General features: G+C 35.2%; 1 protein-coding gene across 2 annotated transcripts in view; it reads right to left on the reverse strand.

Moving 5' to 3' along the window:
* LOC749254 (solute carrier organic anion transporter family member 1B3) overlaps positions 1-25,629 on the reverse strand; it is a 107,527-nt gene that overhangs the window by 40,683 nt on the left and 41,215 nt on the right. For both annotated transcript variants that reach the window (XM_063785885.1, XM_016923823.4), the window contains exons 4-9: positions 21,203-21,344; positions 17,801-17,933; positions 15,227-15,348; positions 13,808-13,954; positions 13,512-13,610; positions 904-1,146 (exon numbers count right to left, since the gene is read on the reverse strand). In XM_063785885.1, coding sequence (XP_063641955.1) covers positions 904-1,146; positions 13,512-13,610; positions 13,808-13,954; positions 15,227-15,348; positions 17,801-17,933; positions 21,203-21,344 — 886 coding nt within the window. The remainder of the gene's footprint in view (positions 1-903; positions 1,147-13,511; positions 13,611-13,807; positions 13,955-15,226; positions 15,349-17,800; positions 17,934-21,202; positions 21,345-25,629) is intronic.

The following is a 25,629-nucleotide window of genomic DNA, read 5'->3' on the forward strand; positions in this document are numbered from 1 at the left end:
CACTGCTTCAGGTTTTACTACTTCACCATTTCTCCCTAATCTGAAAACTGCTGTCAATACCTTACCATTTGATATATCTTGCTCTGACAGCTGCCATATCATTCTCTTGATTACTGCTTCTCAATGGTACTCCATTAGCCCATATGGCTTATATTCCAAAGAGGCACCACTATCAAGTGGTAAAGAATCCTAATTCACATTATTGACTCCAAATATCTTAATTACTGATGTTGCTTTTCACTTCATTTTTGAATGCTTAGGTAAGATTATATATGTATATATATAATTTTAATTCATATATAAAAATTAATTTAATAAGATGTAATTTTAATTACCAAGAAAAAAAATCTTACTCTAATTACCTAGACAGACTCCTCTCCTGACTTCCTTCCCCTTATTTCATCTCTACACCTGAGAATAGTTAAATATAACCTACCATAGTACTTAAGATACTTTATTACAGTGATCTATATACTTAATATAATCCACTAGGTTCTCAAAAAATAAAGGCAATGTTCTATTGCCAGGGAATAGTATGATGGCTGGTATCATTTGTTAAATAAATAAATGAATGAAAAATTATAATCCTTTAAACCCTCACAGTTTATACTATATTATATTAAAATGAATATATACTCTTTGGCTTATAAGCAACAGATGTTTGTAGCCTTTGATTGGTTTCTCTCTTCTAAAGAGCAGAAACCTAATCCTCTTCCCCTTTTTATGTACTCAAGATATATTTGTTAATTTTAACAGGAGTTTTAGAAAAAATAATTCAGCTAAATTTAGCAGAGAAGAAAGCTAACTCTAGATGATTTGAGTATGCTTTATTTTTTTTTTACTCACTTCTCCGTTTCATTGAGATTAACAATTCCAAGTTGACAATGAATGTTAAATACTTACCAGTCACATTTTTTGTAACATTTTTTCCTTCATTGGTCAAATTAGCTGTTTGATTTCTATCATCATTTGTTTTCAGCACATGCAATGATAGTGAATTTTTTCTTTCTTTTTGTGGTTTATTTGGATTTTGCGGCAAGAAAAAAAATGGTATGGAAGAAATAATGGAAAATAGTCCAGACACAAGGAAACCAAGCCACCAAGCTCCAACCCAACGAGAGTCCTTAGGAGTTATTCTGATAGTGCCTAGGAGAAACAGTTAAAAGAAGCCAGTCAAAAATCGTTTTGAAATACAGTAGGTTCTGGGAAATAATGATAATGATTGCAGTCCTCCATAGACGAAGAAAGTAAACCAAATGTTTACTTTCAATTCTAAAACACTATTTTCTTCTTTTCATATTTTGTTATCTCTGAAACTAGGTTGATGACATCTTGCAATTGCTATTGTCCAGGAGTCAGTCATGACACTGTTCGCATTGCCTGATCTTGTGTGCACTTGGTGGCTTTTCAGATTTCATGACTGGACAGCTGTCATCATTGGACATTTAACTCCTCAGACCATTTAATAACTATTCATGGAAGAAATATGAATCCTCACTGTTGTCTGAAAATGTTGGAATCATCTAATGAGGTCAAGAAAGCATCAGAAATAAAATTTAAGCAGCTGGCAAAAAATACTTAGAGACAATAAAGGAGCTTCCATCCACAGCACCCTAACTACCCAGGAACCTGCATTTGCAACTCTCCAGACAGCACAGAGGATGAAAAACTATGCAAAATGAAAATCTGAGTTTAAGAGTAACCCAGAAATATTGGACTCTAAATGTGAGAAATCATGTAACCATTTTATTTCAACTATATTTCCCTTAAAGTATGTATAAGAGTAATGTGTAAATGCTATATCTCAAATGTCAATGAGTTATTTTAGTAGGTAGAAAATATACAGTTTAAGTAATAGGAATGCATCCATATCAGCAAGATACCAGAATAGGAAGCACAGATACCTTTTTCTCCATGAACATACTGATTCAACAGTAATATTCAGAACAATTTCATTTGTGAGAAATACAGAAGCTAACTGAGAGATTGCTATACATCAGGAAAGTACAAAACCAGATATATAAAAACCAGTAAGATAATTGGAGACATCCTCTTGCCATTCTCCTCCTCAGTATTATACCATACAATTGGGAAAAACTAGCAGTTTAAACTGGCATGTGAACACTTGACACAGCTCTTCCCTCTGGCTTAACACAGAGCGAATGTGTGAGAGAAAAAGAAAAAAACAAAAAATGTGGCAATTCCTCAAGGATCTAGAACGAGAAATGCCATTTGATCCAGCAATCCCTTTACTGGGTATATACCCAAAGGAATATAAATCATTCTATTATAAAGATACATGCACATGTATGTTTATTGCAGCATTATTCACAATAGCAAAATCATGGAACCAACCCAAATACCCATCAATGATAGACTGTATAAAGAAAATGTGGTACATATACACCATGAAATACTATGCAGCCATAAAAAGGAAGGAGATAATGTCCTTTGCAGGGACATGTATGAAGCTGAAAGCCATTATCCTCAGCAAACTAACACAGGAACAGAAAATCAAACACTGCATGTTCTCACAAGTAGGAGCCGAACACTGAGAAGACTTAAACACAAAGCGGGGAACAATACACACTGGGGCCTGTCATGGGGGCAGAAGGAGGGAGAGCATCAGGACAAATAGCTAATGCATGTGGGACTTAATACCTAGGTGATGGGTTGATAGGTGCAGCAAACCACCATTGCACATGTTTACCTATGTAACAAATCTGTACATTCTGCACATGTATCCTGGAACTTAAGTAAAATAAAATTTTAAAAAAATGCTCCCAGTTATCCTTGGGGAGAGAAAGGGCTGGACTGCACATTCAACATTTCAACCTTTCCAAGTGCTACCCAATAGATTAGCTTCTATCTCATCTGTCTCGAAGTACTGACAGGACCCAGCATATGCCAGACACCTGGGAACTATAGAGAATAAAGATGAGCCAGTATGTGGACATTTATCACAGATCCTGCCCCCTAGGTTAGTGCAGCGTGAGCAGGCAAAAACAAACAAAAACAAAAACAACAACAACATCTCAGCTCTTAGCTCCTCCATGGGGAAACAAAGATTTGGACCACATATATAACATTTCATCTTTTCTGAGTTCTATCAAGGAAAGGTATTTTGTCTTCCTTGTCTTTAGGTTAGGCATACACTTGGCCCCTGGGTGCTATAAAGAACACAAAAATGATGATTTAAACTAGCACGTGGGCACTTGCCAAGTTCTTCCTGCCCCTAGATTTAAGCAGAGTGATGAGGTAAGAAATCTCAGCTTCCAAATTCTCCATGGGAAGGGAAAGAGTTGGACAGCATGCCAAATATTCAAACTTTCCTAAGAGTTGACTAAGGACTGTCTTCTGTCTCAAATGTGTAAAGGTGCTGATAAGACCCTGCATACTCTAGATGCCTGGGGGATCCTAAGACAAAGATGTTTGGACGACCATGAAAATTTGAGAGGCCCAAGAAGATATGGCTGGGCTGATTGATGAAGGTTTTTTCCTACAATAAGGCCAGTCCATGAAGAGTTGGAGAGGTGATTCTTTTTTTTCTAAGGCATAGATTGCAAAATATTTTTTCTAATACCAGCTCAGCCACAGTAAAATAGGGCACCAGGCAGAGTTTTGAGGCCCTAACTCATGGACAACATTTCTAGGCACAACCTGGGCCAAAAAGGAATCCACTGCCTTGAAGGGAAGGACCCACTCCTGGCAGCATTTATCATCAGTTGACTAAAGAGCCCTCAGGCCCTAAATAACCAGCAGTGGTACCAAAGTAATGCACTGCGGGCCTTGGGCTCTGAGATTTGCTGACTTCAGGTGTGACCAAGCACAATCCCAGCCGTGGTGGTTACGGTGAAAGACTCCTTCTCTTTAAGAGAAGTGGTGAAAGAATAAAGGCGACTTTGTCTTGCACCTTAGGTAGCAGCTCAGCTACAGTAGAACAGAGCAACAAGAAGCCTTTTGGGGTCCCTGAGTCCAGGACTAAGCTCTTAGAAAGCATTTCTAGACCTGCCCTGGGCCAGAGGCAAGTCTAGAAATGCTGTCCAATAGCCTAGTCCTGGACTAAGAGACCCACTGCCCTGAAGGATGAGTCTCTGAGACCTGGCAGCATTCATAATAAACTGACTGAAGAGCCCTAGAGCTTTAATTGAACATGGGTGGTGGCCTGGCAGAATCTTCCTTGGGCCTGTGGTGGTGGTGGACACAGGGAGAGGCTCCTCTGCCTGTGGCAAGGGGAGAGAAGAGCAAGAAGAACTTTGTGCTGTGGTTTGGGTGCCAGCATAGCCACAGTAAAATAGAGTATCTATTACAGGTAAATTGCTAAGGTTTTTTGCTCCAATCCTTGGCTCTCAGACAGCATCTGTAGGCCAGCCTGAGGCCTAGAGGAACTCACTGCATTGAAGGGAAGGATACAAACCTGGCTGGCTTGGCCAACTACTGATTGTAGAGCCCTTGAACTTGAGTTAACATAGATGGTAGCCCGACAGTAGTTAAACAGGGCCTTGGGCAAGACCCAGTGTTGTGCTGGCTTCAGGTCTTACCCAGGACAGTCTCAGTGGCTGGGGGGCCACAAGGATGCTTGCTTGCATCAGTGAACCCCCAGTTCCTGGCAGCTCAGCACAGAAAGAGCAAGACTACATTTGCTTTGGAGAAAGCAGGGGAAGAGAACAAGAGTCTCTGCCTAATAATCCAGAGAATTCTTCCATATACTTTCCAAGGCCACCAAGGCAGTACCTCTCTAAGACTGTAAAAACCACAGTATTATTGAGGTTGTGGCCAAAGTCCCTTCATATACCTAAAAAGCCTAGTAAAGAAGGATGGGCAAAAACAAACCCAGACAACAAAGACTACAATAAATACCTAAGTCATCAATGCCCAGACACTGATGAATAACATAAGCACTAAGATGAGACAGGAAAACATGACCTCACCAAACAAATTAAATAAGGCACCAGGGAACAATCCTGGTGAAACAGACATATGTAATCTTTCAAACAGAGAATTCAACATAGCTATTCTGAAGAAACTCAGAGAAATTCAAGATAACACAGAGAAGGAATTCAGAAACTATCAGATAATTTAACAAAGAGACTGAAATAATTAATGCCAATACTATTCAAACCATTCCAAAAAATGGAGGAGCAGGGAATATTTCCAAACTCATTCTGTGAGGCCAATATTACCCTGATACCAAAATCAAAGAAACACACATCAAAAAAACTACAGGCCAATTTCTCTGATGAATATTGATGCAAATATCCTCAACAAAATAGTGACAAACCAAATTCAACAATGCATTAGAATGATCCTTCATCATGACCAAGTGGGATTTATCCTGGGATCCAAAGTTAGTTCAACACATGCAAATCAATAAATCTGATACATTATATAAACAGAATGAAAGGTAAAAATCATATGATCATTTCAAATGATGCTAAAAAAGCGCTTGATAAAATTCAACATCCCTTCATAATAAAAGCCCTCAAAAATCTGGGAATAGAAGGAACATACCTACCCAAATATATCCACAGATTCAAATGCATATGAAACCCATAAATGACCTCAAATAGCCAAAGCAACCTTGAGAAAGAACAAAAGTGATGGTTCACACTTCCTGATTACAAATATATGTCAAAGCTAAAGTAATTAATACATTACAGTACTGGCATAAAGATAAATATGTAGACCAATAGAATGGAATACAGAGCCCAGAGAAATCTGTGTGTATACAGTCATCTGATCTTTGACAAGGGACCACGATAGTGAAATAACTGTTTCTCTGATAAATGGTATTGAGAAAACTGGATATTCACATACAAGAAAATGATGTTACACCCTTATCTTATATATACTGAAAAAATAAACTCAGACTATGTTGAAGACTAAAATTTAAAACTAGAAACTATAAAATTCTTAGAATAAAACTTAGAGAAAGAATTTCATTACATTTGTCTTGACAATAATTTCATGGACGTACCACCAAAAGCACAGGCAACAAAAGCAAAATTAGACAAATGGAACTGGTCAAACTAAAAAGCTTCTACCCAGCAAAAGAAATAATCAAAAGAGTGAAAAGGCAACATATGGAATAAGAGAAAATATTCATAAAGCATATATGTGATAAGGTGTTAATTTCTAAAGTGTACAAAAAATTCCTACAACTCCATAGCAAAAAAATATAATTGCTTGATTTAAAAATAGGTGAAAGACCTGAATAGAAATTTCTCCAAAGAAGGTATAGAAATGAACAACAGGTATATGAAAAGATATCCAACATCACTTATTATGATAATAATGCAAATCAAAAGCACAATTACGTATCACCATACACCCATTAGGATGGCTATTATCAAAAATAAAGAATGAGAAAAGTGTTGGCATAGATGTGGAGATATTTGAACACTTATACACTGTTGGTAGAATGCAAAATCGTGCACCTGGTATAAAAAAATAGTATGAAGTTTCCTCAAAAAATTAAATATAGAACTACCATATGATGGAGCAATCTCACTTCTAGGTGTATATCCAAAATAATCGAAATCAGGATCTCACAGAGATATTTCCATTTGCATGTTCATTGCAGCACTCTTCACAACAGTCTAAATGTGAAAACAACCTAATATCTACAGAGAGATGAATAAACAAAGAAAATGTGATATATACATATAATGAAATACTATTCACCCTTAAACAGAAAGGACATCCTGCAATATGTGATAACGTGGTTGAACTTTGCCAACATTGTGCTAAGTGAAATAAGCCAGTCACAGAAGAACAAATACTGAGTGTGGGCAGCAAGCCACCCAGGCGCCGAGGCAAGAGACCAAGGACACGAGCTGTTCCAGTATAATAAAATATAAAACAAGAATAGTTATACCAGATATAGATCTTAGATATGATTATATATGAATATCATTAATCATTAGTTTGCAGCAATTACTCTTTATTCCAATATTATAATAATCCTCGCTCTATAATCATAACCTAGGAAAAGCCAGGCCATACAGAGATAGGAGCTGAGGGGACACAGTGAGAAGTGACCAAAAGACAAGAGTGCGAGCCTTCTGTTATGCCCACACAGGGCCACCAGAAGGGCTCCTTGGTCTAGCGGTGACGCCAGTGTCTGGGAAGACGCCCGTTGCCAGGCGGACCACAGTCTAGCAGTAGCGAAAAGTGTCAAGGAACAACACCCGCTACTTAGCAGACCAGGAAAGGGAGTCACCCTTTCCCCGGGGGAGTTGAGAAAAGACTCCGCTCCTCCACCTCTTGTGGAGGGCCTGATATTAGTCAGGCTTGCCCGCAGTTATCCGGAGGCCTAACCGTCTCCCTGTGATGCTGTGCTTCAGTGGTCACGCTCCTAGTCCGCCTTCATGTTCCATCCTGTACACCTGGCTCTGCCTTCTAGATAGCAGTAGTAAATTAGTGAAGGTACTAAAAGTCTCTGATACGCAGAAATAATGGTGTAAGTTGTCTTTCTCTTTGTCTCCTCTCTCTCTCTGCCTCGGCTGCCAGGCAGGGAAGGGCCCCCTGTCTAGTGGACATGTGACCCACATGACCTTACCTATCATTGGAGATGACTCACACTCTTTACCCTGCCCCTTTTGTTTTGTATCCAATAAATAACAGCACAGCCAGACATTCGGGGCCACTACCAGTCTCCGCGCATTGGTGGTAGTGGTCCCCCAGGCCCAGCTGTCTTTTCTTTTATCTCTGTCTTGTGTCTTTATTTCTACACTCTCTCGTCTCCACACACAGCGAGAGACCCACCGACTCTGTGGGGCTGGTCCCTACAACTGAGTGATTACATTTATGTGAGGCATACAAGAGTCAAACTCATGAAAGCAGAAAGTAGAATGGTGATTTCCAGTGGTTGTGGGAAAGGGGAAATAGGGAGTTCCCAGTCAATGGGTATAAAAAGTTTCATTTATACAAGATGAGTAAGCTCTAGAGATCTGCTGTACAACATTGTGCCTGTAGTTAATAATACTGTATTGTACAGTTGACCTTTGAATAACATGGGATTTAGGGTGGCTGACCCCCCACACAGTTGACAATCTGTCTATAACTTTTGGTTCCCCAAAAACTTAACTTGAATCTGTAGATATATTTGGGTAGGTATGTTCCTTCTATCCCCAGATTTTTGAGGGCTTTTATTATGAAGGGATGTTGAATTTTATCAAGTGCTTTTTTAGCACTAATAGTTGGCCAGAATTCTTACCAATAGCATAAACAGTCAACATATATTTTGCATGCTGTATGTATTATAAACTGTATTCTTTCTATAAAATAAGCAGGAGAAAATGACATTTAGAAAATCACAAGGAAATGTGTTTACTATTCATTAAGTGGAAGTGGGTCATCATAACGCTTTTCATCCTCATCTCTTCACATTGAATAGGTAGAGGAGGAGGAAGGGGAGGCATTGTTCTTGCTTTCTCTAGGGTAGTAGAGGCAGAGGCAGTGGAGGAGGGAGAAAGAAAGACACGAAAGGCAGGTACACACAGTGTGGCTTTACAGAAACACATCATAATTTCTACAGGAAAGACAGGTACACACAGTGTGGCTTTACAGAAATACATCATAATTTCTATTTGACTTTGTTGCTTTATCATTTCTCTGAAAATGTTTCTATATGATACCAATCCTTCTTCCACTGTTTGCTTTCATTTCAGTGCCCACATTACAGAAGCTTCCATGTTGTAAAATACATCAAAACAGTCTTGAATAATCAGAACACTTCTGCCAGACTGTCTGATGTCAATTTGTTTCTGTCACTGCTTCTTCTATGTCTTCTTCCTCATCATCTGACATTGGTTCAGAAGCACTTATCTCCATCAAGTTGTCTTCTGTTAATTCCTCTGATGTGCCTGTTACCTCTTGAATGTCTCCAAGATCCAAGTCTTGAAATTCTTCACTCCACACCTTTTTTTTTTTGGCCATATCCACAATCTCTTCATAATTTTCTTGAATGGTTATGAATTCCATGAAGCTATGCACAACATTTGGACAGTTTTCTCCAGTAGAAATTTGTTTCCTGTTTGAAGGCTTTTGTGGCTTTTTACATAACAATGATGGCGACTTCAACGGTGTAATCTTTTCAGACTTTTATAATGTTCTCTCTATTGGGGTTCTCTTCCACAGTATTTACAATCCTTTCTATAGGGTAACATGTATAATGAGCCTTAAATGTCCTTAGGACCCCACATCTAGAGGGTGAATTAGAGACATTGAGTTTGGGGTAAAGCAGACCACTTCAGCACCTTCAGTATTCAACTCATGAGGTTCTGGATGACCAAGAGCATTGCCAATTATCAAAAGGACTTTAAAAGGTAAACCCTTCCTGCCAAGGTACTTCCTGTCTTCAAGAACAAAGCATGGAAGGAAACTGTCATAACTTTTCAGAAAAAAAGTTATTGTTCAGGCCTTCTTGTCATACAACCAAAAGACTAACAACTGTTTTTTATTATTTCCCCTTCAAGGCTTAGGGATTAGCAGTTGTATAGGTAAGAACAGTTCCGATCATAAACCCCACTGCATTTGCACGGAACATCAGAGTTAGTTAGCCTATCCCTTCCTGCCTTAAATACTGGTACTCACTTATCTTTCTTATTAATAAGTGTACTTTGTGGTATTTTTTTTCCAGAATAGGGCACTTTCATCAGATTAAAAACCTGCTCAGGTAGATGTCCTTTCTCCTCAATGACTTTCTTTATGCCATTTAGAACTTTTCTGTTATCTCCTAAGTGGCAGAAGCTGCTTCTCCTGTTATATTGACACTTTTTTGAGGCAAACCTCTTTAGAAAATTTTCAAATTATCCATTAGTGGCATGAAGTTCTCCAGCTTTAAATCATTCACTTTCCTTTTGCTTTAAGTTGTCATATAATGACTTCACTTTTTCTTGAATCATGTTTCAAGTCTACAGGTATGCCTTTCTGATAGCAATCTTGCATCTACATAAAAGTTGAATTTTCAATATGATATAAAAAGCTATTGCACTAAAAGGACAGGTTTATGTGCCCAATGTTGTAGCTGCAGTGAGGCTTCATGTTGATCCATTTTTCTGTGTGTGGGTTTTTGTTTTTGTTTTACAATGGTCCTTGTACTGGATACATTTATATTGAAACAGTGGCCAGCTGCAGAGCTCATTCTACAGTACATATTAAACAATTCAACTTTTTCTTATAATGTCATGACTTTTCTTTGCTTCTGGGAGCACTTCCAGCATCACTAGTGGTACTTCATATGGCTCACACAGTGTTACTTAAGGTTGATGTTACAGCACTAAACAGGATGAAAAATACGCAGAAAACACAAGGGTTCACTTTTTACTGTGATTCATCACTTACTGGAGAGTGATGAAAACTACTCATATGGAAATGATGAATGACACATGGCATTTTAAATAAATACTCTCAACACTTGAGCTTACTGCAATAACAACAGGAGATGGTTACAGAATTTTTACAGCAGTGAAGTAGGCACTACAGTTAATTTTATGCAGTTATGATTTAATACTGTGACTGGGAATGGCATCATGTAAGGTCTATAAGAGTTTCTCTGTGTAAAGTTTAACAAATTTTAACTTTTAATAATAGATTTGTGCATATTTTATTGTAGTAAATTATAAAATAATATTTACATATATTTTATGTATTCACAATATAACTAATTTTCTCTTAACTTTTTCTGTATTTGTAAGCTGCCTAGTTTATCTGCAAGGTTTTTCATGTCATCACAAATCTCGAAAAATGTTTCCAATACATTTATCAAAAAAACTATGTATAAGTAGACCTGCACAGTTCAAATCTGTGCTGTTCAAGGTTCAATTGTATTTTTGGGAGGTAGAGTCCATTTTAATGGTTCTTATCTCAGTAAAATAAAAATAATAAAGATTAAGAAAGCGTACACACACGGAAACACACACCATAGAAGTTTGTAGCAAACTTAACTGATGCCATTACTCTGATCTATAAGAAAAATCATTGACATGAAAAAATATTGAATTGATTTAAAACTATTTAGAAATATATTATTTGCTAGTATGGACTGATCTGGTTTTAAAATTGATTTATGTGATCATATTGTTTCATAATCAACAACTCAGGCAGACTTCAGGAAATGACTAGTTAAATCAGTAACTCCATTATCCATGCTAAGTGTTTATTTATCACCTGTCAGAAATGTAATTTTGATGACTGTTTTTGGTTCTTTCACTGGTCTATATATAGGAACTAAAGGTCATAACCAAGCTAGATATGTCCTGCTAGTGCTTCCCGTGGCTCACACACAATCTTAAAAATTGGAAAATTCTACATTAAAATCTTGGTTCCTGGATTCTCTGGAAAACCAATCAGAAAGCCTTATTAATGCCGGTGCCAAAATTCTGTATGAAAAGTATAGACCAGAGCTGGGGAGCACATGAGTTTTGGTGTGTATGGGGAGAGTAGTGCACCAGCAACAACTCTCCCCATTCTAACCATCATACCCTAATTTCCTGCCCTTGATACTCTTTACTCATTTATGTCTTTGGATCCTGTAGGAATTAAAATTTACCAAAGTATACTTTATCATAAGTTCACTTCATGCTTCTCACAGAATAAGAGAAGATGTGATAAGGTCTGAACAGTCAGGGGTAGAAGTTGAATCACCATGAATTCTAAAATGGTGTGCTTATTTCTGAATAGAGAGGCTACAAAACTACTATCCTAAAGACCTTCAACACTTACTTTGTACTCAGTGCTAAAAGCAATGATTAAAGTAGAGCAAATGAGTAAAAATGATGTACATAATGTGTAGCTACACTAAGCCACATGTCTAACATGGAAGATATAAAACATATCATCAGGTACTTGCTTTAGTTTTATAATAGAAAACACTTTATGATTTCTTGGCCTACAATAATGGCTATTCCATCTTGGAATGAATCCTTTGGTCTCTTTGGAGTGATCTATTTAAGTCCTCAAGAGATAGAAAATCATATTTGTTTATTCACAAACCCTGATGAGTTATTATATGCTAACACAGACACGATTCTGTCATGTTCTCAAAGAGATGGTGGGTAAGTATGCAAATATTTATAGATTGTTGTGAGAAGGGCTACAATAAAGGCATGCTCTTGATGATTAATAGGAGCACCGAATTTGAGACCAATGGAAATGATGAAGTAACGGTTACATGAGAAAAGTCACATGTTGAAAGAGACTTTGAGAACCATAAAAATAAAAAAGAGAGAAAAGTTTTTCCAATTTTAAATAAAGGGAAGCGTGAGATTACAGGGCATAGTAATTCAGTCAGTCATTGAATTAAGGTACAGATATTCATCAAGAGAGGGAATACAGGAAACAAAGTGGGTTTGGAAATCAGACGATGAGACCAGCTTTTGACAGGTTGAGTTTTAGGTACTTATTTAAAAAAAAAATCTAAGAAGAAAAAAATGGAACAAGTAGTAGAAATATCCATTAAAATAAATTATAGAAAAATATCCATTACAATTAGTAAATTACATAGAAGTTGATTGTGTTATATTAGTGGTAAAGCAGATTATAGTGGATGAGGAGTAAATGGGAGGTGAGAAGGTGAGACACTTATGTTAGATGATGTTTTTCTAGGTACTTGGCTTTGAAGATAAATTGAGAAACAGTTAATCAATTGGAAAGTTGTTTGGGGATATAAAAATGTGTATGTGTACATAGATGGGAGAGACTTCAGTGTGTTTGCTGAGGAAAAGAGAGGGTGCAGATGGAGGAGAGGCAGAAAGAGGAAATCTAAACCCCAGTTGGATCTACTAATATTAGCTAAAGATAAATACTTTTTCATAAGTATGGGTTAAAAAAAGATAAATATGGATATGGTGAAGGTATATCTGTAGGAAGGAGGGCCTGAAGTCGAGGCAGATATTACAACATTGATTCTTATTCTTCTACGAGAGGAGAAATAAAGCATGCTCTGAGAGTAAAGACAAAAGTCATAAATTTTATTTATGCATCCTCTCCTTCATTCATTTGTTCTATAAGCACTCATTAAATGTTCCCATAGGCCAAGCCCTCAGTGAGAACCAGGAAAAATGACCACAACCAAAGTGCACTGTGGCCTCTCTTAACCCACCCCTGCCGTAAGTCAATGCAGCAGCCACAAGGAGGCTTTCACAAAGCAAACATCAACAGCTGAGTTCTACACATCAACATCCAAGTCACCATCAACTGAAAAATAAAATTTACTTGACTGGGCCAGTCAGTTTTGGGAAAGGGACATTTCACGTTTGGTTATTTTGGATCAAGTAATCTAAAATAAATTTGTTAAAAATCTCTTTTTATACTTAGTTGTAAAAGCAAAGTATAAATAGGAGCTAAATTTCTTTTTTATTCTGATTATTAATGGATTTATTTCCTACTTGTAACTCTTGAAAAATAGTAAACAAAGAACTATTGAAAGACTGAATTTAATTCTTTGGAAGAATGGTGTCCTGCACTTAAAAGACACTATCATGGTACCTTGTTCTAATTGTACTTACTCAGATCTACATATCCAATATCCACGTACATTTTAGCAAACAGAGATCCCAGTGCAAAGCCAATGACTGGACCAATCATTCCTATTGCATTCAAACTACCTGTAAGTATTACAAAACAGTTTAATCAGATGTCACAAATACTTGGTTTTCATTTAACATGCTTTTAAAAGTAATATTACACAATACACTTCTGCAAATATTTTTCTAATAGGTAAAAGAAAAAAATAATGACATTATTATTTCAAGGGTAGATCCAGGGAATGTAATCATGAAATTTAATATATTCTGTACGTTACCTAAATACAAGGAAGAATGTCCTTCTTTTGCAAAATCATCAATGTATGAAATCCCCAATGGTACTATGGGGGTTTCCCCTATGCCACGAAGCATATTCCCCATGAAGACATAGATCCACATGTGTGACCCAGATTCCTTTACACAATCTATCGAGACAAGAGAGTGTTTTACTTTAAACATTAATTTTAACATTCCTATTAGAAATTTAACTACTTTAAATCCTTCATTTTTCCATTTTTTGTTTGTTTCTTTCCTAATTACAAGTGATTCATATTCACTTTACAAAGTTTGAAAATAAGGAAGGGCACAAAGAAAACAAGTAAAAATTTTCTATAATTACACTACACACAGAAGATCATTGCAAATGTTATTCTAGATCTTCTGCATTTTTAGTGCACAAAATATGCATAATATTCATTATGTACATTACATATTTAAAAATCCAGGTTATTTTTAAGGTGCATATACAATTATCACTACATTGTCACAATTTCCCCATGTTGTCAAGAGTTCTTCTATATTAAAATTTTAATTACTGCATAGTAGTGTGTTGAATAATAGTTTCCTAATTTGGTTAAACAATCTCTTCTTTTGTTGTTACAAAATATTTTTTTTTATTCTGTTAAACATGGATGTCATGGCTGTGATTATGAAATGTCCTTGTGAACATTACTGATGATTTCCTTAAGATTAATCAAGAAAGTAGGCAAGTATATTTTTGTTCTTTAATATGTATTGAAAATTAATCTCCAGAAAGACTTTCAAATTTATACTCTCCCAGCAATACAGAAAACTTGAAATCATTTTTTTCCTCCACTTCATTTATTTTTATTAAATTTTGGGTTTAAAATTATACTTATATTATTGTGTTTATAATAGTTACAAAGTCTTCAAATGCTATAACATTTTGCATCTTTATAAAGAGAAAGTTATATTATTCACATATTTCTACCACTTTCTGCTTTTTTATTTTAAATGTGTATGTTCTTTGCAAATTTCCTACTAAATTTGTTCTTTTTTCTTATCTACTTCTAAATGCCCTTGGTATACAATAATCCATTTGTACACTAGGAGATTTGTTCTAGGACAACTCATATGTACACAAATTTATGCAGACTTAAGTCCTCTCATTTGCCCTGTGGAAACCGCCTATAGAAGTCAGACCTCCACATCGGTGGTGGGTTTCTCCTTCTGTTTGGTTGGACAAAAGCTGCATATAAGTGAACAGGTACAGTTCAAACCTGTGTTGTTTAAGAATCGACTGCATACATTAACAGTATGATTTTGTCTGTATGTAAGGGATAAATGTTCTTCCTATTTGTTCTTAAATCAATTTTGTTAAAGAATATCACAAACTTTATAGATGTGATTAAATCTATCAATCTAGAATTTGTTTTATTGTCACTATTAATTCTTACCTTTTTCTACTATCTCAGGTGATGTTCCATTGAATGATAAGGTTTGATTAATTAAACAGGTTGATAAACTTGATGTTGAATTTTCTGATGGATTAATATGGGTTTCTTTAGAATACCTATAACTATAAGAGCAACATGAAATTGAACATTTTGCTTATCTACTGAATATTTTCAGTTTTCCCAGAAATACAGAGAAATTTTCTCCTTTATTTGAACAGCTGTCTTCTCCAAATTACCAGAATCTTGTTTGTCAACTTCCCAGCATGTATTTCAGAACAGGTGATGAGAGGGGGTGAAATGGGAGTGTCCACTAAGAAAGATACTTCAATACACCATGAACAAAGTGGGTTATCACCTTGCTTGTATCCTAAGAGTGCTTATAATCTGGTCAACATATGAAATATCATGGTTTCACCTGTTGTTTTTTTATCTGTTAACTATGTCTATTTATCCCTTTGAGTTACCGTCAAAGATGGTCAATCTGTCTGATTTTCTTTCATGTACACACACACACACACACACACACACACACACACAAAGTGCTTGACTTTTCAAAACTCAATAAAAACAAATTTCTAATTCATTTCAACTTTATGAGGAAAAAATAAGAACAACGGAGATGGAGCTGGATCAGGGACAGATGCTGATGCTCAAAAATACTAACCGCTCTGTGAGTTCTAAGGACAACATATAGTGTGCCAGGCATTTTGCTCAACTTCAAAGAACAAGAAATAAAACATGAAGATCAAGAAATAAAACACACAGTGTTTGTACTTTGGAAATTTCACACTCTCTAAGATAAATGTATATGATCGAAGATATAGTAAATTTAATATACAAGGTCCTGGGTTGTCACACACCCACAAAAAAGAAATGATCAGGGGCTGGGCGCGGTGGCTCACGCCTGTAATCCCAGCACTTTGGGAGGTGGAGGCGGGCAGATCACGAGGTCAGGAGATCCAGACCACCCTGGCTAACACGGTGAAACCCCGTCTCTACTAAAAATACAAAAAATTAGCCGGGCGTGGTGGCAGGCGCCTGTAGTCCCAGCTACTCGGGAGGCTGAGGCAGGAGAATGGTGTGAACCCGGGAGGCGGGGCTTGCAGTGAGCCGAGATCGCGCCACTGCACTCCAGCCTGGGCGACTAGTGAGACTCCGTCTCAAAAAAAAAAAAAAAAAAACAGAAATGATCAGCTTTTCTTGGAGGTGAGGGTAGATCAAAGAAAACTTCACAATGTGAAGGACAGATTAAATGAATATTGAAGATGGGTAGAATTCAAATTGGTAGACAAAGGAAGAAAAGTATTCAAGTATGTAGAAATAACGGATGCAAAGATATGACATATTATGGCACATTAGAGAGCTGTAAGCCTAGAATGTGGTCCTCAAATGTGGGGAGCAATGGAAGATGAAGCTGGGGTAGTTGCATTTAAGGCATATTCTCCATAAAAATCATGAAGAATAAGATATTAAGAAGATTAGAGGGAATTATGGGACACAGAAATTACGGTGTCAGAAGCAAAGGAAAAAGATGGGCATGATGAAGAAGCCACAAAAATAGAAAAATGAATCAAGATTGTGGAATATGATGAGTATTAGAGCAGTACCATTAAGAAGAAAGTTCTTATAAGGGCCAAATGTAGGGGGGGAAAAAAAACAGAATTCATATGGTGACCAAAAGGCATGATTGCTGGATTTGGCATTAAGGAATTGGTGTCTCTAACAAACTGCTCATTGTCTCTCAGTATCCTTTCTTCTCTCCTTCCATAGTAACAGAAGTTGGGTTTTTTAGCTGGAAATATGGAAGCCTGGAATAAAGTATATTTTTCCAACATCTACATATCTATGTGTAAAACGTAACTGACTTCCCGTAAATGTGAAATCAGTGAAAGTGTTTTGCTTCTGAAAATGCTCCTGGAGCTCAGCCTGTGTGCACTCTTTGTTCTTGTTCTTCTCTTCTTCTATCCTGTTGCCTGGAAATACATTGCCACAATTTGTAAGAAGAGGACAAGGCCATGCAAGGCATAGCACTATGGTGAAAAGTAGAATCATATCATCCTTGGACTAGTTACATTGAAAAAATGTAAAAAATAAACTTCTATCTTATTTAAGTTATTGCTATTTTCAGTTTTCTCATATGAGCTTCTTACTCTAATCATAACTACACTGTTACCTTAGAAAGAGCAGCTTCAGTGAAATGCTGATGGGAAAACCCGTACAGCAGCAGGTGAAGTTGTGAAGCCTTACTGAGGATAATCAAAATCTTACAGGCAAAAACATAAAATACATATGTTATACTAAAATTGGTAAATAAGATATTTATTTCATATAAAACTGTATACCCTATATATTATTCTTATTTAAAAGTTTATAAAAGCCATGATAAATAAAGAAATACATGATGAATAAAGCAATACATGAACTATTATATAGAAAATATACTCCATTTCTCTATGCATACCTATAGGTATTCCTCTCAAAAGGTAACTGCCCACTTAAAAGTATAAAAATGAAATTCTACTGCTAATTTACAAGTAGCTGATAATAAATGGCTCAGAGCTGTTTAACACTTACTATCCCATGAAGAAATGTGGTAAAGCTGTCAAAATACTTCCAGTTCCCATAAGGAGACAACCAATTCCAATTAACTTCGGTCTGTGTAGTTTAGATCCAAAGTAACTTACAAATACAATCACAAGCAAATTTCCTAGAAAAAAACCAAAATTATGTTGATATGACTTAGTGTAATTTTGTATCTAGTAGAACTGAATGCCCCAAATGAATGCAAATATGCCCAAGACATTGTACCTTCCCTCAAAGACCATGTAATTTAACTGTGAAGGTGAACTCTCCTACATTAAACCACTCATTGAAAAGTTGTACAGTATTAATAAGTAGAATAGGTTTTATATGCAAAGAAAGCACTTGGGTAATTTGGCTATATGAGAGAAGCAAAGTTTTTTTGAAAATTTGGAGTTTACTGGATTGCATTGGAATGGAAAATGTCTTCCTAATCTGAGGGAAAGATAATCATTCATGCATATTTTAAACTTATTCTAGGCATTCTTTAAATTTATACTATGTACCTACAACAGTGCTCAGAGTCAGAAATATAAAAAAAAAATCGTGGTACTTGTTCTCTGGAAACACACTAGTAATAAAATAAAACAGATGGATAGATGTGCTATTAGATTATGGAAATAGGGAGCTTAAATTAATTAGGGGCTTTGTGAAAGTTTCCTGGAGGATACATTATTTGAGATGTAATGTTGAGTATAAATTATTTAGATTAAAACATGGAAGAAGAGCAATAAGAGTAGACCAATTCAGATTTATCTGTAGCCTTATATATAACATTGAACAGACAATAATCAAGAATTATTGAACACTGATGGAAAATAGTTTCACGAAAGAAAGCACCAGAATGGACCAGCAGATAAAGCAACACAAGAATAAATACTTAAACAATATTAAACTAAAAAGAGTAGAAACTTTTTTAAAAAAAAATCCTGTTAGTATATTTAGAGGTAAAATGGCATGTTGCAGCCATAGAATCAGAACTGGCAGACTAAAAATAATAAGACAACAATAAAGTGTTGTTATAAATTTAAAATATAATAAAAAATTTACAAATTAGAACTTGATATAAAAGATGACATCACACATCAGAGAAAATTGATGAAACATAAAGAAAAGAGGTAGAAATTTAGAGGAAAAAATTTTAAAGGAAAAATATTCAGAAAATATATTATTTATCTCATACATGTTTCAGAAGAAAAGAAAGAATAAAATACAGGAAGAAACAAATAGGAAACAGAAAATAAAGTTTTTGTGTTAGAGGAAGACGTAAGCTTTCATATGAAAGTTCCTACGTTTGCCCAGCAGAAATAACGTAGAAAGAGAGAGAGTCTCGGATACATGCTGGTAAATTTTTGGATATTTAAAGATAAAAAAGAGATGCATATCAGTGCATGAAAATTACAGTGGTAATAATTTCTCATATACAACATTGAATGTTATAAAACAGTAGATGAATATTTTTAATGTTTTGAGAAAAAGTGATTTGGAAATTTTAATTCCATACCCAGACAAATTATCAATTAAATATGATACTAAAATAAATATTCCAACAGGCAAGGGCTTAGAAAATATGCCACGTTTTCAATTCTTCCTAAAAAAAATAATTACAGTCATCCCTCGTGTCCACTGGTTATTGGTTCTAAGATGCTCTGTAGACACCAAGATTTGTGGATGCTCAAGTCCTTTAGGTAAAAAGGTGTAGTATTGCCTGGATGTGGAGGGTCACGTCTGTAATCTCAGCACTCTGAAAGGCTGAGGCTAGCAGATCACTTGAGGCTAGGAGTTTGAGATCAGCCTGGCCAAATGGTGAAAACCCGTCTCCACTTAAAAATACGAAAATTAGCCGGATGTGGTGGCACACGCCTCTAATCCCAGCTACTCGGGAGGCTGAGGCAGGAGAATTGCTTAAACCCAGGAGGTGGAGGTTGCTGTGAGATGACATCAGGGCACTGCACCAGCATGGGCGACAGAGGGAGACTCTGCCTCGAAAAACAAAAACAAACAAACAAAAGATGTAGTATTTCATAAAACCTATCAACATCCTCCTGTATGCTTTATATCATCTCTAGATAACTTCTAATACTTCTAATACAATGTAAATACTATGTAAATAGTTGCTATTCTATGTTGTTTTTATTTGTATCATTTTTATTAATATATGGCCATTTTTAAGTTTTATATTTTTTGAATATGACTTGCATCCATGGGTGTGGAACCTGTGGATACAGAGGGTCATCTATACATGAAGGTATACTCCAGAAAGAGTAAAGATGAGATTTGCAGTCACAGGATTCAAGAAATAGAGGTAAGAAACCAAACTGATAATGATGTTCAAATAATTGCTGTTAAATAGCTGCAAAGTTTAACAAAAATGTTAAGGATTAATTTCATAATAAAAATAGACATACAGTGAATTAAACGTTAAAACTAATAACATTCCAATTCTAAAATTCTAGATGATTTCATTGAGCCTGGGAGGTAAACAAGTGAAGGACATGTAGAGTGTCATATCTTTGAATCACAAATATTCTGAATTTATATAAGGAGATAAATCTTCCTTTGACAATTACATTTTAGTCATTAGTTAAGCATTGTGTAAATACAGTTAGAATAGAAACATGAATTGTAGAAAATATTTGCAGTCTATATAATAGGCAATTTGGTGGTCCCTCCAAATAATTAGAAAGTGAAAAGAAAAAGGGAAAATTAGCAGAGGCTATGAGCTAGCAGTTCGTAAAATAAGAAAAATTTTAATTTTTCTTTGAAAAATTATTATATTGAAAATATATTATTTTCAATTATTATATAATATTTTCAATTATTATATAAAATCTCACTATTGTTGGAGAAATCCAAATTAAAATGATTACATCAAAGCAGTATCTTCAATGTTCAAAAAAAAAAAAAGACTTTAAACCCCCAATGTTGTACACAGTTAAACAGTAGAATCTAGTGTAGGTTGCTCCTATGCAGTCCCTCCACCTAAAACCATAAGAATTATAGTCCTCCCTCAACCTTTCTTCACACTGGGGCACCTTGAGACAAGGGAGATAAAGTTTCCTAAAAAGTTAATTTGCAAACCATGAGTTTGTGTAGGACCAGAGTTTTTCACCATCCTCACTATAGACATTTTGGGAAGGATACTTCTTTGTTGGTAAGTCTGTCTTGTGAATTGCACAGTGTTTAGCAGCATACCTGACCTCTACCCCTAGGTACCAGTGGCATCCTCCCTGCCCCAGCCCATTTATAGCAACAAAAATATCCTAACATATTGCCAAATTGCCCATGAGAGACAAATTTACACCTAGTCCAGACCCAGTGATATAAAGCATGCATGAACAGTTTGTTTTTCAACTTATGCAAGTATGGTTATCAAATAGAAAAAATAAAAGTTACCAATTTCAAAGCTTCCATCAATTAAACCAGCAAGAGAAGAGGATATGTCAAATCTCCTTTCTATTTGAGTGATGGAAATTTTCATAATGATTCCACCTAGTGCTTTAGCAATATAGCTGAATGACAGGGCTGCCAAGAACATCTAAAAACAATAGAAGAAAAAATGAAAATTGGTTAATCAAAGAACTATATAACGTTTATAGGTACATGGAACTAAAACAGTTTTTCTTCTTTACTCGAAAACATTATCATAAAAAAATACCCATTTTTCCCTATACAAGTTGAAACTTCTCAGCCCTATAATACTATCATCAGTACACTACTAAAGCATGATTTTCTAACTTGGTTACAACATTCGATTGCTAGAGGAGTATAGTTAAGGTTGCTATTTTTAAACTAATTTCATTAACTGATTTATAGGAAGCTAGACACTGTTCTCAGATGGCCATGATGGTGAGCTATTTTCTTTATTTCCGGGTGAATAGCCCTGGCTAACTGGGAGGGGAATGGCAGTGCATGCAGGGGTAGCACTTTCAGGAAGCCAGCTGAAAAATAGAACTTTGTGGAGGCAAAGAGGAATTTTATGACCAACACAAGTGACTGTATCAAGACAGACAAAGGTATCCAATGCAAACAGGAACCTAAAGAGACCAGGTATGTCCATAATTATATCAGAAAAACTAGATTTTATGACAAAATCTGTCTCAGGAGACAAAGGACATTATAGCAGCATAAAATTATCAATTCACCAGGAAGAGCCAACAATTATAAATAGATCTGCACCTAAAACTAAAGCAATGAGAAATATGAAACAAACATAGATACAACTGAAGGAAAAATGGACAGTAACATAATAATAATAATGATACTTCAATATCCTGCATTCATTCATATACAGAACAACCAGGGAGACTATCATAGGAATCAAATGACTTGAACATGATAGACCAATTAACCTAACAGACAAATAGAGCACTCTCTATCAAATAACAACAGAATACATCTTTTCTCCAGCAGAAATGGAACATTCTCCAAGATAGACCACCGTGGCCCACACAACAAATCTTAACAAATTAAAAATGTTGTAATTATATTAAGTATCTTTTCTCCTACAGTGCAATGAAACTAGTATTTAAAAGCAGGAATAAAACAAGAAAATCCACAGATATGTGAAATTAAAAAATTCTTTCTTACACAACCAATGGGTCAAAGGAGGAATAACAAGAATTAATAAAATATCTGAGGAAAAATGAAAATGAAAACACAAGAAACCAAAACTTATGTGATGCAGTGGAAGCAGCACTAAAGGGAAAGTTTATAAACTGATATTAAGGAAAGAAAAATCTCAAATAAATAACATAACTGTATCCATCAAGGAACCAGGAAAACAAAAACAAACCTGAAATTAAGAGATGAAGAAAATGTTAAACATTAGAGTAGAAAAAATAAAATAGAAAATAAACAAAAACAACAGAAAAAAATTAATGAACCCAAGTTGGTCTTTTGAATATATCAACAAAACTGAGAGACCTTTAGCTAAAATTAAAAAGAGAGAGAGACTTAAATAGCTAAAATTAGAACTGAAAGAGCAGGCATTACAACGGCTGTCTCAGAAATTAAAAAGAATTATAAGAGATGACTATGAAGAATTATAAGCCAACAAACTGGAAAACATAGAATAAATGAATACATTCCTAGAAACATACAACCTACTAAAATTGAATTATGATTCAATTTTAAAAATCTGAACAGAACTATAATTAGGACATTGAAGCAGTATCAAATACTTCCAAAAAAGATAAAACCAGTAACCAATGTCTTCACTAGAGAATTTTACCAAACTCCTAAAGAATAAGTAACACCAATACTTTTGAAAGAAACTCCAAAATTCACTTAATGTGGCCAGAATTACCCTAATACCAAAATAACATAAAGACAGAAAAAAAGAAAACTACAGAAAAATATTCCTGGTGAATATTGATACAAAAATCCTAAAGGTAATACTAGCAGACTGAATTCAACAGCATATTTTAAAAAATCACATCATGATCCAGCAAAATATATACCTGGAATACAAGGATGGTTTAACATACAAAATTAAATCAGCATAATACATCACATTCACAAAATGAAGGACAAAACCACATGATCATCTCAATTAATGCAGAAAAAACATTTGACAAGATGCCCACTCCTAACATTAATATTAATTCAACCTACTGCTGGAAGTTCTAGGAAAAGAAATTAAACAAGAAAAAGAAATAAAATGCATTTAGATTGGAAAAGAAATAAAATTATCTCTGTTCACAGATGACATCATCTTATATGTAAAGATTCTACCAAAAAAAATTTAGAAAAAATAAACACATTTAGCAAAGTTGCAGGACACAAATCAACATTCAAAATTAAGAAGTGTTTCTATGCACTACCAATGAACATTTCAAAAGGAAATTAAGAAAATCTCACTAGATCATAAAAAAGATGAAACACTTAGGAATAAACTTAAATGACAAAGTGAAGATTTTTACACTGAAACCTATTAAATATTACCAAAATAAATAAATTGCAAATAAATGGGAAACATTCAATTCTCATAGATTGGAAGATTTAGTATTGTTAAAACATCCATACTATCCAAACTCATCTACAGATTTTAATTTCAATGCCATTTAATTTTTTAAATTTTGAATTTTTACAGAGTCTTGCTCTGTTGCCCAGTCTGGAGTACAATGGAGTGATCATGGCTTACTGCAGTCCCAACCTCCTGGGCTCTATCAATCCTCCCACCTCAGCCTCCTCAATAGCTGGTACTACAGCTGTGCACCACTATGCCTAACTAATTTTTTTTTTTTAAAGATGTGGCGTCTTGCCGTGTTGCTTGGACTAGAGCTAGTCTCAAACTTCTGGCCTCAAGTGATCCTCCAGCCTCAGACTTCCAAAGCCCTGGGGATACAGGTATGAACCACCATTCCTAGCCAGCATTTGTATAGAAATAGAAAAAACAAATATAAAATTTACAGAGAATCCAAAGGCACCCTGCGTAGCCAAAATAATCTTGAAGAATAACACAGCTGGATGCTTCATATTTCCTGTTTTCAAAATATACTGCAGAGCAACTGTAATTAAGATGGTGTGTACTGAAATAAAGATAGTCATATAAAACAATGGAATAGAATAGAGTTCAGAAATGAACTGTTGCCTATATGGACAAGTGATTTTCAACAAGGGTGCCAACACTGCATGACAGGGAGAGAACAGTCTCTTCAACAATTGATGTTGAGAAAACTGGATATCCACATACAAAGGAATGAAATTGACCCATTGTCTTACACCATATGCGAAAACTAATTCAAAACGGATTAAATGCCTAAATGTAAGACCTTACACTCTTAGAAGAAAATACAGAGAAAATGCTTCAGAACATTGGATTTGACAATAATTTCTTGAGTATGACACCCAAAGCACAGGCAACAAAATAAAAAATAGACAAATGTGACTACATCAAACTTAAAGACCTCTGCACATAAAAAGAAACAACAAGATGAAAATTTAACCTATAGAATGGCAGAAAATAATTGCAAATCCTATATTTAATAAGGAGCTAATACCCAGAATATATAAGTAACTTCTGCAACTTAACAACAACAAAAAACAAATAATGCAATTAAAAAATGGACAAAGGACTTCAATAAACATTTCTCCAAACAAGATGTATAAATGGCCAACAAACATATGAAAAGATGCTCAACATCACTAATCATAAGGGAAATGTAAATCAAAACTACCATGAGCTATCACCCCACGCTCATCAGAATACTCACTATTCAAAGAAAAAGAACAAATGTTAATAAGTATGTGAAAAAGTTGGATCCACTGTGTTTGTTGTTTGAAATGTAAAATAGTGCTGCCATCATGAAAACTAGTTTGGAGTTTTCACAAAAAAGTTACAAGCAGAATTACCATAGAAGCCATCGATCCTTCTTCTGTGTATATATTCAAAGAAATTCAAACTGGGATCTTGAAGAGATTTTCACACACCCATGTTCATCACAGCATTATTTACAATAGCCAAGAGGTAGAAGCAACTAAAATGTTCATTGACAAATGAATAGATAAATAAAATATGATAATACAAATCAAAACCATAGTGAGATATCATCTCATGCTAGTCAGAATGGCTATTATTAACAAGTCAAAAAATAACAGAAAATGGTGAAGTTGTGAAGAAAAGGGAACACTTATACCTTGATGGTGGGAGTGTAAATTAGCTCAACCACTGTGAAAAGCACTTTGGCAATTTCTCAAAGAACTTAAAATAGAATTATCATTCAACCCAGCAATTGTATTCCAGCAACATGGATGAAGCTGGTGGCCATTATCCTAAGCAAACTAACACAGGAACAGAAAATCAAATATTGCACGTTCTC

Source organism: Pan troglodytes, chromosome 10 (genome assembly GCF_028858775.2).
Source record: "Pan troglodytes isolate AG18354 chromosome 10, NHGRI_mPanTro3-v2.0_pri, whole genome shotgun sequence".
NCBI classification, from domain to species: domain Eukaryota; kingdom Metazoa; phylum Chordata; class Mammalia; order Primates; family Hominidae; genus Pan; species Pan troglodytes.